Genomic DNA, 18,290 nt, shown 5'->3' with positions numbered 1-18,290 from the left:
GTGCAAACATAAGGACCTGAGTTAGGATCTCCACATCCATATAAAAGCTGTGTGAGAGGTAGAGGTCTATAATCTCAGTGTGTGTGTGTGTGTGTGTGTGTGTGTGTGTGTGTGTGTGTGCGCGTGTGTGTGCATGCACACACTTGGGCATCAGTCTAGCTGATAGGGCAACTTTCATTGATCCTGTCTTAAAAAAAGGTGTAGAATAATAGAGGAAGACATCCGATGTCAGCTCTGACCTCATACAGTGTGATCATGCCTACACACATGCATACACACACCATATGCACCCACAAAAGTATTAGGAAAAGAGTCTGTGGTAGGAGGAAACTATCCCTGCTCTTGCCATAGATAGGATGAAGCTTGGCCAATCCCCAATCAGATCCTCATCACGCCCACTGTCTCGGAAGCTGTGATGTCATAGCTGTGGTCACCTAGGAGGCAAAGAAGCAAAGGCAGAGAATTCTATGTCTTCCCTCCTGTCCAAATGGCAGAGATTGAACCAGGGATCAATCTGTTCCCCAATGGCGTCCCTTGGCTCTATGCAGTGTTTGCTATACTCTTTGTGTTCTTCCTTTTTGTCATGTTCTCACCTTTTTTGCTTGAGATAGACCAGCACATCAAGAAATGTAAGTACAATGGGGGGGACTTAGGAGAGCAGATGAACTTTAGTGAGAGATTAGTGTATGGACATAGAAGGAGTCCCTATTATACTGTGGGGAAACAACAATGTCCTTTTTCTGTGCTCCAAGGTTCCACAGCCCAAGGCTGTGAGCCATGGCTCACAGGTCTTAGGAGCTGTAATCTTGATAGAAAGGCTCAGAGGGCTCACATCTAAGCCAGGCTAAGGGATCTATGACTTTTATACTTGCAGAGGAGGAGGAAGTATTTGTAAGCCCCAACTTATCTAACTTGGATACTCTAGTACAAAGACATGGGGAGCTCCGGGGACTCTAAACTGTAAGGGAATCTCTCCAGTGGACTCTGACAGGAGGTGCACTGTTTTAGTCTTTCTCAGATGCCGATGTTCTCTGCGCAATGCTTCCCGTAAGGATAAAGACAGTATTAAGGTGAAGATGAACCATCTGGGAGGGGCAAGTAAGTACTCCCTGTCCTTCACCTCAGAGAACTCATCAGTCACAGTTTATGTGCTGACTAAGGGAATTTTATGCTAAATCTTGGCCCTGGTGGAATAGCTTCTGTGTTCTTCTGTCCATACCTTCTACCAAGTTTGGTCTAAGGGTTCTGAGGCTTTTCTCTAGAAAATATCCTATTTCTTTTAAAAACACAGTCTTGGTTCTAAACTTTCATTAACTCTCATGTTGAACAAAAAGTTTGTTTTGTCATGCTTTCAATGTTTCTCTTCCCATGGTATCCTTGCAAGGAAAAAAAAAGAGGTGGCTTTTCTACAGAAAGCAATCTCTGACAGGGATGAAGAAAGGACTTCACAAAGATACACTATCAGATAGAAAGCCTGTGGAATGGAAGGTCTGTCTTTTCCTGGGTGATGTCTTAGTGACCTGCTGATAAAATTCATGCACTGATAAGTGACCCATCCTGTTGTATCGCGAATTCAACCCAGAGCTTCACCCAGGCTAAACGTACATTTCCCTACTGAGCTATATCTGCAGCCAATCACCACAGATCCTGTGGATTGTGTGTATTATGGGATTTGTTTCTTTGATGGAGGTCTGCTTTGCCCTCCTGCCAACTTCATGACTCTCATGACATCACAGGGATATATTAGATTCTAAATTTCTCTGTGACCCCCGTGTCGGTGGTTCTTGTATATATGTCAGTTGATACTCTGCCCAGGTTTCTCTCACAAATAATTGAGATCTTTGTAAAACATATTATTTCACTTGGAGATGGGCAAGACAGGTTGAAAATTGTTTCCATGTGAGCAAATAATTGGATTTTTTTTGAAACTTAAGAATCTTACCATTTATTTGGATTTTTCACATTCTCCAACATATGCAAAATGTGTTAGGTATACACAGCTAGAACATCTAGCCCCAAGGTGCCATTAAATTAATGAGAGCATAAATTATAATGAATATATGCAATGTACTTGTCTTCATTAAATTGTCTCAGTTTGCATAAAGCCACTAACTCCCAGTCACCTGTACACAGGCCACTGTTACCTCAGCTCATTCCCCATGCCCCCTCTACTAATGTTCTAGAGGCCCTGGCTGCTCCAGAGCTCAGAGTCAGGTGAATATTTCAAAGGAGACAAATAGGTGGCTTTATCTGAAACTTCCTGTTCCAGCAATAAGTGAGGGATATTTTCTCCTCATGGCAGGCAAAGAAACCAATTTATCATCTAGGTCTTTCTGTAAGTGAGCGAAGGGTGGTAGAGCAAGCTCAGCTATTCTTTCCAAGAGCTCAGAGACTGAGTGAACTTACCCCTCCTGATCTCCAACTTTCAAAACATTTCTGAGAATTCTTGATACCCTCAGAGGCTGGGTAAGCCTCGGTGCAGTGGACTATGCCAGCTTCTTCTTTATTTCCAGTACTGATATGCACAGGCTAACCTATTATGAGCCCATTTCTTATATTTGAAAGTTGGTTCTTTGGATGTCTGCTATACTCTGTGCTAAGATTACATATAAACCAAAGTATGGGGGATCCCAGAAGTTGCTCAAATGTGGACATTTTGGTGATATTATCCTATGATATAATGTGTCTTTCAAAACACTGATTTTTCTTATGTTGTTTCTTGGGTTAGATGGGTGAAAATTATTCCAAATTTTCCTTTTAAAACATTTATTTTTATGCATTTGGGTGTTTTGTTTTCAGAAACAAGGCCAGTTGGGGTGGTGAGATGGCTCAGCAGGTCAAAGCACCCAAAGCATCTAGAACCACAAGCCTGGCATCATGGAGCCCATGTAAAAGCAGAGAACCTATATTGAATAGATACGGGAAGAATGGGCATCCTTGTCTTGTCCATGATTTTAGTGGGATTGCTTCAAGTATCTCTCAATTTAATTTGATATTAGCTGTTGGTTTGCAGTAAATTGCCTTTTTAAAAAAATTTTATCAGATATATTTCTTTACTTACATTTCAAATGTTATTCCCTTTCCTGGTTTCCTGTCCATAAGCCCCCATCCCAACCCCTCCATCTCCCCACACATGTATTCCCCCCATGCATCCCCCTTACTGCCCCACCCCATATTCCCCTGCACTGGGGTTCCATTTTTTTTCTGGAGCTGAGGACCGAACCCAGGGCCTTGCGCTTGCTAGGCAAGTGCTCTACCACTGAGCTAAATCCCCAACCCCTTGCACTGGGGTTCCAAACTTGGCAGGACCAAGGGCTTCCCCTTCCACTGGTGCCCCAACAAGGCTATTCCTCACTACATATACAGTTGGAGCCCTGGGTCAGTCCATGTATAGTCTTTTGGTAGTGGTTTAGACCCTGGAGGCTCTGGTTGGTTGACATTGTTGTTTTTATGGGGTTGCAAGCTCCTTCAACTCTTTCAATACTTCCTCTAATTCCCCCCAAGGGGGTCCTGTTCTCAGTTCGGTGGTTTGCTTCTAGCATTGACCTCTGTATTTGACATGCTCTGGATGTGTCTCTCAGGAGAGATCTATATCCGGTCCCTTTCAGCATGCATTTTTTAGCTTCATCAATCTTATCTAGTTTTGGTGGCTGTATATATATTGGCCACATGTGGGTCAGGCTCTGAATGGCCATTCCTTGAGTAGCTGCTCTAAACTTTGCTTCCATATCCCCTCCTATGGATATTATTTTCCCCACTTTTAAGAAGGAGTGGGAGCATCCACATTTTGGTCATCCTTCTTGAGCTTCCTGTGGTCTGTGGATTGCATCTTGGGTAATTCAAGTTTTTGGCTAATATCCACTTATCAATGAGTGCATACCAAGTGTGTTTTTCTGTGATTGAGTTACCTCACTAAGGATTATATTTTCTAGTTCATTCCATTTGCCTATGAATTTCATGAAGTCATTGTTTTTGATAGCTGAGTAGTACTCCATTGTGTAGATGTACCACATTTTTTGAATCTATTCCTCTGTTGAAGGGCATCAGGGTTCTTTCCAGCTTCTGGCTATTATAAATAAGGCTGCTATGAACATAGTGGAGCATGTGTCTTTGTTGTATGTTGGAGCATCTTTTGGGTATATGCCCAGGAGAGGTATAGCTGGGTCCTCAGTAGTGAAATGTCCAATTTTCTGAGGAACCTCTAGACTGATTTTCAGAATGGTTGTACCATTTTGCAATCCCACCAACAGTGGAGGAATGTTCCTCTTTCTCCACATCCTTGCCAGCATCTGCTGTCACCTGAGTTTTTGATCTTAGCCATTCTGACTGGTGTGAGGTGTAATCTCAGTGTTGTTTTGATTTGCATTTCCCTGATGACTAAGGATGTTGAACATTTCTTTCTTTCCTTTTTTTTTTTTGTAAGAATCACCACATTTATTTTTAAAATATACACGTTAATTAGCCTACATCTGGAAAATAAAACATCTTTAATTTTTTTATAATGGCATATAGGATTTTTATCAGTTCAAATGTTAGTAGTTTAGTCTATTTTTTTCTTTTTTGTTTTAATTTATTTTTATTTATTTTTTCCATCTTTATTAAATTGGGTATTTCTTATTTACATTTCAAATGTTATTCTTTTTCCCAGTTTCCATGCCAACATCCCCCTAACTCCTCTCCCTCCCATTCTATATGGGTGTTCCCCTCCCAATACTCCCCCTATTACCGCCCTCCCCACAAGAATCCCGTTCACTGGGGGTTCAGTCTTTGCAGGACCAAGGGCTTTCCCTTCCACTGGTGCCCTTACTAGGCTATTCATTGCTACCTCTGAGGTCGGAGGCCAGGGTCAGTCCATGTATAGTCTTTGGATAGTGGCTTAGTCCCTGGAATCCCTGGTTGGTTGGCATTGTTGTTCATATGGGGTCTCAAGCCCCTTCAGCTCTTTCAGTCCTTTCTCTGATTCCTTCAATGGGGGTCCCACTCTCAGTTCAATGGTTTGCTGCTGGCATTCGCTAATGTATTTGCCGTATTCTGGCTGTGTCTCTCAGGAGAGATCTACATCCAGTTGTTGAACATTTCTTTAGGTGCTTTTTGGCCATTTGATGATCCTAAGCTGAGAATGTTTTGTTTTGCTCTGTACTCCCTTTTTAATAGGGTTATTTGGCTCTCTGGAGTCTAACTTCTTGAGTTCTTTGTATATTTTGGATATTAGTCCTCTATCAGATGTAGGATTGGTAAAGATCTTTTCCTAATCTGTTGGTTGCCGTTTTGTCCTAATGACAGTGTCTTTTGCCTTACAGAGGCTTTGCAGTTTTATGAGGTCCCATTTATCGATTCTTGATCTTAGAGCATAAGCCATTGGTGTTTTGTTCAGGAAATTTTCCCCAGTGCCCATGTGTTCGAGATTCTTCCCCACTTTTTCTTCTACTAGTTTGAGTGCATCTGGTTTGATGTGGAGGTCCCTGATCCACTTGGACTTAAGCTTTGTATATGGTGATAAGAATGGATCAATTTTCATTCTTCTACAGTTCCTCCAGATGAACCAGCACCATTTGTTGAAAATGCTATCTTTATTCTATTGGATGGTTTTAGTTCCGTTGACAAAGAACAAGTGATCATAGGTGTGTGGGTTCATTTCTGGGTCTTCAATTCTGTTCCATTGGTCTATCTGTCTGTCTCTGTACCAATACCATGCAGTTTTTGTGACTATTGCTCTGTAATACTGCTTGAGTTCAGGGATGGTGATTCCCCCAGAAGTTCTTTGACTTTTGTGTATAGTTTTCACTATCCTGGGTTTTTTGTTATTCCAAATGAATTTGCAAATTGCTCTTTCTATCTCTATAAAGAATTGGATTGGAATTTTGATGGGGATTGCATTGAATCTGTAGATTGCTTTTGGCAAAATGGCCATTTTTACTATATTAATCCTGCCAGTCCATGAGCATGGGAGATCTGTCCATCTTCTGAGATCTTCCTTAATTTCTTCCTTCAGAGGCTTGAAATTCTTGTCATACAGATCTTTCATTTGCTTGGTTGGAGTCACACCAAGATATTTTATATTATTTGGGACTATTATGAAGGGTGTCAACTCCCTAATTTCTTTCTCATCCTGTTTATCCTTTGAGTAGAGGAAGGCTACTGATTTGTTTGAGTTAATTTTATACCCAGCCACTTTGCTGAAGTTGTTTGTTAGGTTAAGTAGTTCTCTGGTGGAACTTTTGGGGTCACTTAACTATACTATCATATCATCTGCAAATAGTGATATTTTGACTTCTTCCCTTCCAATTTGTTTCCCTTTGACCTCCTTTTGCTGTCTGATTGCTCTGGCTAGGACTTCAAGTACTATATTGAATAAATAGGGAGAGAATTGGCAGACTTGTCTAGTAACTGGTTTTAGTGGGATTGCTTCAAGTTTCTCTCCATTCATTTTATTGTTAGCTACTGGTTTGCTGTATATTGCTTTTACTCTGTATAGATATGGGCCTTGAATTCCTGATCTTTCCAGGACTTTTATCATGAAGAGGTGTTGAATATTTTCAAATGCTTTCTCAGCATCTAATGAAATAATCATGTGGTTCTTATCTTTGAGTTTGTTTATATAGTGGATTATGTTGATGGATTTTTGTATATTAAACCATCCCTGCTTCCCTGGGATGAAGCCTACTTGATTATGATGGATTATTGATGGATGATTGTTTTGATATGTTCTTGGATTTTGATTGCAAGAATTTTATTAAGTATTTTTGTGACAATATTCATAGGGGAATTTCGTCTGAAGTTCTCTTTCTTTGTTGGGTCTTTGTGTGGTTTTGTTATAAGAGTAATTGTGGCTTCATAGAAGGAATTTGGTAGTGCTCCGTCTGTTTCAGTTTCCTGGAATAGTTTGGACAGTATTGGTTTGAGGTCTTCTATGATGGTCTGATAGAATTCTGCAGTGAACCCATCTGGACCTGGGCTCTTTTTGGTTGGGAGACCTTTAATGACTGCTTCTATTTCTTTAGGAGGTATGGGGTTGTTTAGATGGGTTATCTGTTCCTGATTTAACTCTAGTACCTGGTATCTGTCTAGAAAATTGTCCATTTCCTCCAGATTTTTTAGTTTTGTTGAATATAGACTTTTGTAGTAGTATCTGATGATTTTTAAAATTTCTTTAGATTCAGTTGTTATGTCTCCATTTTCATTTCTGATTTTGTTAATTTGGATACACTCTCTGTGACCTGGTTAGTCTGGCTAAGGGTTTATCTATCTTGTTGATTTTCTCAAAGAACCAGCTCCCGGTTTTGTTTATTCTTTGTATAGTCCTTTTCTTTTCTACTTGGTCGACTTCAGCCCTGAGTCTGATTATTTCCTGCCTTCTACTCCTCTTGGGTTCATTCATTTCTTTTTATTCTAGAACTTTTAGGTGTGCTGTCAAGTTGCTGATGTATGCTCTCTCCTGTTTCTTTCTGCCAGCAATCAGATCTATGAGTTTTCTTCTCAGTCCTGCTTTCATTGTGTCCCATAAGTGTGGGAATGTTGTATCTTCACTTTCATTAAATTCTAAGAAGTCTTTAATTTCTTTCTTTATTTCTTCCTTGACCAAGTTGTCATTGAGTAGAGCATTGTTCAACTTCCATGTGTATGTGGGCTTTCTGTTATTATTGTTGTTATTGAAGACCAGTCTTAGTGCATGGTGATCTGATAGGATGCATGGAATTATTTCTATCTTCCTGTATCTGTTGAGGCCTGTTTTGTGACCGATTATATCATCAATTTTGGAGAAGGTTCCATGAGGTGTTGAGAAGAAGGTATATCCTTTTGTTTTAGGATGAAATATTCTATAAATATCTGTTAAATCCATCTGGTTCATAACTTCTGTTAGTTTCTCTATATCTCTGTTTAGTTTCTGTTTCCATGATCTGTCCATTGATGAAAGTGGGGTGTTGAAATCTCCTGCTATTATTGTGTGAGGTGCAATGTGTGCTTTGAGCTTTAGTAAGGTTTCTTTTACATATGTAGGTGCCCTTGTATTTGGGGCATAGATATTTAGGATTGAGAGTTCATCTTGGTGGATTTTTCCTTTGATGAATATGAAGTGTCCTTCCTTATATTTTTTGATAACTTTTAGTTGAAAGTCCATTTTATTTGATATTAGAGTGGCAACTCCAGCTTGTTTCTTCAGGTCATTTGCTTGGTAAGTTGTTTTCCAGCCATTTACTCTAAGGTAATGTCTGTCTTTTTCTCTGAGGTGTGTTTCCTGCATGCAGCAAAATGCAGGGTCCTCTTTATGTATCCAGTGTGTTAGTCTATGTCTTTTTATTGGGGGAATTGAATCTGTTGATGTTGAGAGATAATAAGGAATAGTGACTGTTGCTTCCTGTTATTTTTGTTGTTAGAGGTGGAATTATGTCTCTGTCTTGGTTTAATTGCAAGGAAATTATTCTTGCTTTCTGTATGGTGTAGTTTCCTTTTGTTGGAGTTTTCCATCTATTATCCTTTGTGTGGCTGAATTGGTAGAAAGATCTTGTGTAAATTTGGTTTTGTCATGGAATATCTTGGTTTCTCCATCTATGTTAATTGAGAATTTTGCTGGATACAGTAACTTGTGCCAGCATTTGTGTTCTCTTAGGGTCTGTATGACATTTGTCCAGGATTTTCTGGCTTTCATAGTCTGTCGTGAGAAGTCTGGTGTAATTCTTAGATGTCTGCCTTTATATGTCACTTGACCTTTTTCCTTTATTTCTTTTAATATTCTTTCTTTGTTTTGTGCATTTGGTGTTTTGACTATTATATGATGGGAGGAATTTCTCTTCTGGTCCAATTTATTTGGAGTTCTGTAGGCTTCTTTTATGTTTATGGGCATCTCTTTCTTTAGGTTAGGGAAATTTTCTTCTATGATTTTGTTGAATATATTTACTGGCCCTTTAAGTTGGGAGTCTTCCCTTTCTTCTATACCTATTATCCTTAGGTTTGATCTTCTCACTGTGCCCTGGATTTCCTGTATGTTTTGGGCTAGGAGCTTTTTGTGTTTTACATTATCTTTGACAGTTGTGTTGATGTTTTCTAGGGTATCTTCTGCCCCTGAGATTCTCTCTTCTATCTCTTGTGTTGGTGATGCTTGTATCTATGGCTCATTGTCTCTTCCTTATGTTTTCTATATCCAGGGTTGTCTCCCCTTGTGCTTTCTTTATTGTTTCTATTTCCATTTTCAATTCCTTCAACTGTTTGGTTGTGTTTTCCTATAATTCTTTCAGGGATTTTTGTGTTTCCTCTCTAAGGAGGAAACTTCTACTTATTTACTTGTGTTTTACTTCATTTCTTTAAGGGAATTCTTTATGTCTTTCTTAAAGTCCTCCATCATTATCAAAAAATGTGATTTTGCTTTTCTGGTGTGTTTGGATATCCAGTGTTTTCTTTGTGGGGGAACTGGGCTCTGATGATGCCAAGTAGTCTTGGTTTCTGTTGCTTAGATTCCTGTGCTTGCCTCTAGCCATTGGGTTGTCTCTGGTGTTTGCTTGTCTTGCTGTTTCTGAGAGTTACTTGACCCTGCTGTAGGCCTCTGTGTTAGCACTCCTGTAGAACTGTTTTCCTGTTTTCTTTCAGCCTTTCCTGAGAACAGGTGCTCTGATTTCAGGTGTGTAGGCGCTCCTGAAGACTGTCTTCCAGCTTTAGGCGTGGGCAGGAATCAAAGCGTCCTGCCACTGATTGCTCATATGTCCTTGCACCCAATGGGCACAGTTGGCACTGTGCAATTCTCTCTTAGGTCTGGATTGTGGACAGAGGGTATTCTCCTCTGACTTTTCAGGAGTATTCACACTTCTGAGGGTCCAGCTCCCTTACCCATGGGATTTAGGTGCAGGGAGCTGTTTGGCAGGTTCAGTTTGGTCCAGGGAGTAGTCCAGAACAGTGGGTACCAGCAACTGTCTGTTCCTATATTTCTGTGTCCAGAGGCACTGTGCAGTTTCCCCTTGGACCAGCGATATAGGCAGAGGTGTGCAGAAGAGGCAGTCTGTCCTGTGGTCTCAGGATGTCTGTACTCCTGGGTGGTCAGCTCTCTTTTCCTATGGGATTTGGGTGCAGGGAACTTGTAAATTGCTTTTATATGTTTAGACATGGTCCTTGAATTCATGATCACTCCAATACTTGATATGAAGGGGCATTTTATTTTGGCAAATGCTTTTCCTGCATCTAAGGAGATGATCATGTGAATTTTTTCTTTGAGTTTGTTTATATAGTGGATTATGTTGATGGATTTTTTATATTAAACCAATCTTCATCCCTAGGATGAAGCCTACTTGATCATGGTGAATGATGGTTTTGATGTATTCTTGGATTTGCAAGAATTTTGTTTAGTATTTTTGTATTGATATTCATCAGCGAGATTGGTCTGAAGTTCTCATTTTTAGTAGGGACCTTGTGTGGTTCAGGTATCAGAGTAATTGTGGCTTCATAAAATGAATTAGGTAATGTTCCTTCTGTTTCTATTTTATGGAATAGTTTGAGGAAAATTGGTCTGGTATAATTCTGAATTAAATTCATCTGGCCCTGGTGTTTTTTGGTTGGTAAGTTTTTAATGAGTACTTCTATTTCCTTATGTGATATGGGCCCGTTTAGATAGTTTACCTACTCTTAACTAAACTTTGGTATGTGGTATTTGTCTAGAAAACTGTCTATTTCATCTAGATTTTTCAGTTTTGTTGACTATAGGCTTTTGTAGTAGGATCTGATAATTTTTTGAATTTTCCCCAGTTTCTATTGTTTCTATTGCCTCCCCCTTAATTTCTGTTTTTGTGAATTTGGATACTGCCACTGGGTCCTTTGGTTAGTTTGGCTAGGAATTTATCTATCTTCTTTTTTTTTCCTTTTTTTTTTTTCGGAGCTGGGGACCGAACCCAGGGCCTTCCGCTTGCTAGGCAAGCGCTCTACCACTGAGCTAAATCCCCAACCCATCTATCTTCTTTATTCTCTCAAAGAACCATCTTTTGGTTTTGTTGATTCTTTGTATTGTTCTCTTTGTTTCTATTTGGTTGATTTCAGCCTTGAGTTTGACTATTTCCTGCCTTCTACTCCTCTTGGGTGAGTTTGCTTCTTTTTGTACTAGAACTTTCAGGTGTGTTGTTAAGTTGCTAATGTAGGATCTCTCCAGTTTCTTTACCAGTGCACTTAGTGCTATGAAATTTCCTCTTAGCACTGCTTTCATCGTGTCCCATAAATTTCGGTATGATATGTCAACGTTTTCATTAAATTCCAAGAAATCTTTATTTTTTTCCTAACCAAATTATTATTAAGTAGAGCACTGTTCATTTATATATGGGTTTTCTGTTGTTTTTGCTGTTATTGAAGACCAGCCTTAGGCCATGGTGGTCTGATAGGGTGCATGGGATTATTTCAATCTTCTTGTATTGGCTGAGGGTTGTTTTGTGACCAATTATATGGTTGATTTTGGAGAAGGTACCATGAGGTGCTGAGAAGGTGTATTTTGTTTTAGGGTGAAATGTTCTGTAGATATCTGTTAACTCCCTTTAGTTCATAACCTCTATTAGTTTCACTGTGTCTCTGTTTAGTTTCTGTTTCAGTGACCTGCACATTGGTGAGAGTGAGGTGGTGGCTAGAACAATAATACAACAAAAAGAGATCAAGGGGATACAAATTGGCAAAGAAGAAATAGAGGTATTTGCAGATGATATGATAGTTTACATAAGCAATACCAAAATTGTACCAGGGAACTTCTCCCACTGATAAACAACTTCAGCAAAGTGGCCAGATATAAAATTAACTCAAATAAATCCGTAGCCTTCCTTTGTAGAAATGATAATCAGGCTGAGAAAGAAATTAGGAAAATAACTCCCTTGACAATAGCCACAAATAATCTAAAATATCTTGAAGTAACTCTAAAGAAACAGTGAAAGATCTGTACGACAATAACTTCAAATCTTTCAAGAAATCAAAGAAGATCTCAGAAAATGGAGAGATCTCCAATGTTCATGGATTGACAGACTTAACATAGTAAAAATGGCCATTCTACCAAAGGAAATCTACAGATTCAATGCAATCCCCATCAAAGTCCCAACACAATTCTTCAAAGACATGGAAAAAGCAATTTTCAAATTCATCTGGAAAGGCAAAATACTAAGAATAGCAAAAACAATTTTCAACAGTAAAAGAATACCTGGGGGAATCACCATCCGTGAATTCGATTTCTACTACAGAAGAATGGTGATAAAAACTGCATGGTGCCTGGCCTACAGGCCCCTGCTCCAAAACCCCGTGGGAGAGAGAGCTCACCGCCCAGACAGGTGGACACTCCTGAGACTGCAGAGCGGGAGAGACCACCAATACTGCCCACCCCTGTCCACATCCTTGGCCCAACAGGAAACTGTATAGGGTCTCTGGGAACCGGAAGATAAGGGCACTCAAGCAGCAGGTCCCCTGCGGTCCAGACACCACCTGGACCTGAAGGGACCTGGTTAACAGCTCCCTGCACCCAAGTCCTGTGGGAGGGAGAGCTAAACCTTCAGAGGGGCAGACCTGCCTGGGAAGCCAGAAGAGACTACACTCTGCCCATATTTCTGACTCCAGAGGAAAACACCTAACGCCATCTGGGACCCTGGTGCACGGGGGTCCCCGGGAAAAGGCGGCACAGGCCCTCCTGGTTGCCTCCCTCACCGAGAGCTCAAAAGCAGCCTCCCACGAGCAACTTCAGCCACGGGACCACAGGTAAGACTAACTTTTCTGCTCCAAGCAACCTGCCTGATGGACTCAGGACACAGGCCCACAGGAACAGCTGAAGACCAGTAGACAGGAGAGACTACATGCCTGAAAGCAGAACACACTGTTCCCATAACTGGCTGAAAGAAAACAGAAAAACAGGTCTACATCACTCCTGACACACAGGCCTATAGGACGGTCTAGCCACTGTCAGAAAGAGCAGAAGAAGGCAACACCAGAGACATCCTGATGGCGAGAGGCAAGCGCAGGAACCCAAGGAACAGAAACGAAGACTACATGGCACCATTGGAGCCCAATTGTCCCACCAAAGCAAACACTGAATATCTAAACACACCAGAAAAGCAAGATCTAGATTTAAAATCACATTTGATCATGATGCTAGAGGACTTCAAGAAAGACATAAAGAACTCCCTTAGAGAAACGGAGGAAAACATAAATAAACAAGTAGAAGCCTATAGAGAGGAATCACAAAAATCCCTGAAAGAATTCCAGGAAAACACAATCAAACAGGTGAAGGAATTAAAAATGGAAATAGAAGCAATAAAGAAAGTACAAAGGGAAACAACCCTGGATATAGAAAACCAAAGGAAGAGACAAGGAGCCATAGATACAAGCATCACCAACAGAATACAAGAGATAGAAGAGAGAATCTCAGGAGCAGAAGATTCCATAGAAATCATCGACACAATGGTCAAAGATAATGTAAAACGGAAAAAGCTCCTGGTCCAAAACATACAGGAAATCCAGTTAATAATTAACTCAAGTTAATAAAGATGAAAAAAAAGAAATGTTCAACATCTTTAGTCATAAGGGAAATGCAAATCAAAACAACCCTGAGATTCCACCTCAAACCAGTCAGAATGGCTAAGATCAAAAACTCAGGTGACAGCAAATGCTGGTGAGGATGTGGAGAAAGAGGAACACTCCTCCATTGTTGGTGGGATTGCAGACTGGTAAAACCATTCTGGAAATCAGTCTGGAGGTTCCTCAGAAAATTGGACATTGAACTGCCTGAAGATCCAGCTATACCTCTCTTGGGCATATACCCAAAAGATGCCCCAACATATAAAAAAGACACATGCTCCACTATGTTCATCGCAGCCTTATTTATAATAGACAGAAGCTGGAAAGAACCCAGATGCCCTTCAGCAGACGAATGGATACCGAAAATGTTGTACATCTATACCATGGCATATTACTCAGCTATCAAAAACAATGGCTTTATGAAATTCATAGGCAAATGGATTGAACTGGAAAAATCATCCTGAGTGAAGTAACCCAATCACAGAAAAACACACATGGTATGCACTCATTGATAAGTGGATACCAAATGCTCAAATTACCCTAGATGTACAGAACACATGATACTCAAGAAGGATGACCAAAATGCGAATGCTTCACTCCTTCTTTAAAAGGGGAACAAGAATACCCTTGGGAGGGAATAGGGAGGCAAAGTTTAGAACAGAGGCAGAAGGAACACCCATTCAGAGCCTGCCCCACATGTGGCCCATACATATACAGCCACCCAATTAGACAAGATGGATGAAACAAAGAAGTGCAGGCCGACAGGAACCAGATGTAGATCTCTCCTGAGAGACACAGCCAGAATACAGCAGATACAGAGGCGAATGCCAGCAGCAAACCACTGAACTGAGAACGGGACCCCTGTTGAAGGAATCTTAGAAAGGCCTGAAAGAGCTTGAAGGGGCTCGAGACCCCATATGTACAACAATGCTAAGCAACCAGAGCTTCCAGGGACTAAGCCACTACCTAAAGACTATACATGGACTGACCCTGGACTCTGACCTCATAGGTAGCAATGAATATCCTAGTAAGAGCACCAGTGGAAGGGGAAGCCCTTGGTCCTGCCAAGACTGAACCCCCAGTGAACGTGATTGTTGGGGGGAGGGCAGTAATGGGGGAGGATGGGGAGGGGAACACCGATAGAGAAGGGGAGGGGGAGGGTTGGGGGGGATGTTGGCCCGGAAACCGGGAAAGGGAATAACAGTTGAAATGTAAATAAGAAATACCCAAGTTAATAAAGATGAAAAAAAATGTAAACTAGAAATAAGTAAATAAAAAGATCCTCTTGAGTTGGTAGCTAAAAACAAAACAAAACAAAACAAAAACAAAAAACAAAACAGAAATCAGGCTGAGCCAGCCATAGGAAACAAGCCAGTAAGCAGCCCTCCTCCATGGCCTCTGCATCAGCTCTGCCTCCAGGTTCCTGCCCCGCTTGAGTTCCTGTCCTGACTTCCTTTGATGATGGTGTGGAAGCCTAAGTCAAATAAAAGTTTATTTCCTTTCGTCCCCAAGATGATGCTGTTGGGTTACGGCAACAGTAAACTAAACCAAGACAACGACCTTCTGTAAATGAGAGAGGAAGGTGACATGGGTCTAGCTGTTTTTGTCGAGGTCAGAAACTGAACAGGCCTTTCCACCTTTGGAAAACTGACTCTACCTGCGGGAGAATCAGTGGAGACACTAAAATATCTGCACTTCTTGTGACACGTCCTTGATGGTCACTGCTTTATTCTTAAGATTTATTCATATTTGTGTGCATGTGAGTGTGTGTGTGTGTGTGTGTGTGTGTGTGTGTGTGTATACATTGGTGCCCATTGAGGCCAGAAGAGGGCATCAGATGGAGCTGATGTTACATTTGATCATGACCTGTTGATAAAGGTGCTACAAACTTGTGATTGTTTTAATGAATGAACCTCACAGACTCATAAGCAGTGGCACTATCAGGAGGTATGGCTTTGTTGGAGGAAGCGTTGTCACAGGGTGGGCTTTGAGGAGGTTTCAAATGCTCAAGCCAGACCAAGTGGCTAACTGTCTCTCTTCTTGCTGCCTGCAAATGCAGATGTAGAACTCTCAGCTCCTCCAGCACAATGTTTGCCTGTGCACTGCCATGCTTCCTGCCATGATGATAATGGACTAAACCTATAAGCCAGTCCCAGTGAAATGTTTCCTTTGTAAGAGTTGCAATGGTCATGGTGTCTCTTCATAGTAGTGGAAACCCCAACTAAGACAGAACTGGATTCTGGTCCTTTGGGAGAGAAGCAGGTACTCTAAACCAGAGCCATCTTTCTTCAAGCTCTGCCTTTAATAATTTAGAATCTCCTCCTTTGAGACTGAGCTCACTGTGTAGACCAGGATGACCTTGAGCTACAGAGACCTGCCTGCCTCAGCCCCCTGAGTTCTGGGATTAAATGCGTGCACCATTCACTAGCTAGAATGTACTTAAGAAAACAAACCAAATAAGATGAATTATACATCAGATATAAGTGAAATGTATTCCAGGATTTTTCATTCTTTTTCTAGTACAAACACAAAGTTAAGGACAACAGAAAATACAAGCTTACCTTTTAAAAAAAATCGTTAATTAAATTTATTAAAATGCTCACAATTTTTAAATATAAATCATTGAACTACTAAACTTTATTCATTTGTTTTTAGATATTTTATGTATTTACATTTCAAATGTTATCTCCTTTCCTCCCTCTCCTATTCCCCTCCCCCTTCTTCTATGAAGATGCTCCCACTTCCACTCTCCTACTCCCACCTCAACGCCCTGGCATTCCCCTAAATTGGAGAAATGAGCCTTCACAGGACCAAGGGCTTTTCCTGCTATGGATGGGTCCCTCCATGTGTAGTCATTGGTTGGTGGTTTAGTCCCTGGAAGCTCTGGTGGGGTGGGTTGGTTGTTATTGTTTTCTTCCTATTATATTGCAAACCACTTCAGCTCCTTCACTTTTTTCTCTAAATCCTCCACTGGGGTCCCCTTGTTCAGTCCAATGGTTAGCTGCAACCATCCTTATCTGTACCAGTAGGGCTCTGGCAGAGCCTCTCAGGAGACATCCATATCTGGCTCCTGTTAGCAAGCACGTCTTGGCATCAGCAATAGTGACTGGGTTTGGTGGCAGCATATGGGATGGATCTCCAGGTGGGACAGTCTTTGGACGGCTTTTTCTTCAGTCCCTGTTTCACTCTTTGTCCCTGCGTTTCCTCCCATGAGTATTTTGTTCTCTCTTCTAAAAAGGATGAAGCATCCACATTTTGGTCTTCCTTCTTTTTAGGCTTCACATGACCTGTGAAAATTTTCTTAGGTATTTCAAGCTTTTGGGCTAATATCCACTTAACAGTGAGTGCACACCATTTGTGTTCTTTTGTGATCGGGTTACTGCACTAAGGGTGATATTTTCTATTCCATCTTTGCCTAAGAACTTCATGTAGTTGTTGTTTTTGATAGCTGAGTAATATTCCATTGTGTAGATGTACCACATTTTCTGTATCCATTCCTCTGGTGAAGGGCATCTGGGTTCTTTCCAGCTTCTGGCTATTATAAATAAGGCTGCTATGAACATAGTGGAGCATGTGTCTTTGTTGTATGTTGGGGCATCTTTTGGGTATATGCCCAAGAGAGGTATAGCTGAGTCCTCAGGTAGTTCAATGTCCAATTTTCGGAGGAACCTCCAGACTGATTTCCAGAATGGTTGTACCAGTCTGCAATCCCACCAACAATGGAGGAGTGTTCCTCTTTCTCCACATCCTCGCCAGCATCTGCTGTTGCCCGAGTTTTTGATCTTAGCCATTCTCACTGGTGTGAGGTGGAATCTCAGGGTTGTTTTGATTTGCATTTCCCTGATGACCAAGGATGTTGAACATTTATTTAGGTGCTTCTCAGTCATTTGATATTCCTCAGCTGAGAATTCTTTGTTTAGCTCTGTACCCCATTTTTAATAAGGTTATTTGGCTCTCTGGAATTAACTTCTTGAGTTCTTTGTATATTTTGGGTATTAGCCTTCTATCAATTGTAGGACTGGTAAAGATCTTTCCCAATCTGTTGGTTGCCATTTTGTCCTAACAGTGTCCTTTGCCTTACAGAAGCTTTGCAGTTTTATGAGATTCCATATGTCGATTATTGATCTTAGAGCATAAGCCATTGGCATTCTGTTCAGGAAATTTTCTCGAGTGGCCATGTGTTCGAGATGCTTCCCCACATTTTCTTCTATTAGAGTGCATCTGGTTTTATGTGGAGATCCTTGATCCACTTGGACTTAAGCTTTGTACAGTGTGATAAGCATGGATCGATCTGCATTCTTCTACATGTTGACCTGCAGTTGAACCAGCACCATTTGCTGAAAATGCTATCTTTTTTCCATTGGATAGTTTTGGCTCCTTTGTCAAAAATCAAGTGACCATAGGTGTGTGAGTTTATTTCTGGGTCTTCAATTCTATTCCACTGATCTATCTGCCTGTCTCTGTACCAATACCATACAGTTTTTATCACTATTGCTCTGTAATACTGCTTGAAGTCAGGGATGGTGATTCCCCCAGAAGTTCTTTTATTGTTGAGGATAGTTTTAGCTATCTTGGTTTTTTTGTTATTCCAAATGAATTTGCAAATTGTTCTTTCTATCTCTATGAAGAATTGGATTGGAATTTTGGTGGGGATTGCATTGAATCTGCAATTGCTTTTGATAAAATGGCCATTTTTACTATATTAATCCTGCCAATCCATGAGCATGGGAGATCTTCCCATCATCTGAGATCTTCTTTAATTTCTTTCTTCAGAGACT

The 18,290-nt window shown here is 40.8% G+C and overlaps 1 protein-coding gene across 1 annotated transcript in view; it reads left to right on the top strand.

Moving 5' to 3' along the window:
- Positions 1-487: 487 nt before the first annotated feature.
- Positions 488-18,290, top strand: part of 1700013D24Rikl (RIKEN cDNA 1700013D24 gene like) — a 40,444-nt gene continuing 22,641 nt past the window's right edge. The window contains exons 1-2 of the mRNA NM_001108645.1: positions 488-629; positions 1,009-1,098. Coding sequence (NP_001102115.1) covers positions 488-629; positions 1,009-1,098 — 232 coding nt within the window. The remainder of the gene's footprint in view (positions 630-1,008; positions 1,099-18,290) is intronic.

The sequence above is a fragment of the Rattus norvegicus genome, chromosome 4, assembly GCF_021556685.1.
Source record: "Rattus norvegicus strain SHRSP/BbbUtx chromosome 4, alternate assembly SHRSP_T2T, whole genome shotgun sequence".
NCBI lineage: Eukaryota > Metazoa > Chordata > Mammalia > Rodentia > Muridae > Rattus > Rattus norvegicus.
The sequence above is the reverse complement of the archived record's forward strand: the minus strand, read 5'-3'. Positions and strand labels throughout refer to the sequence as shown.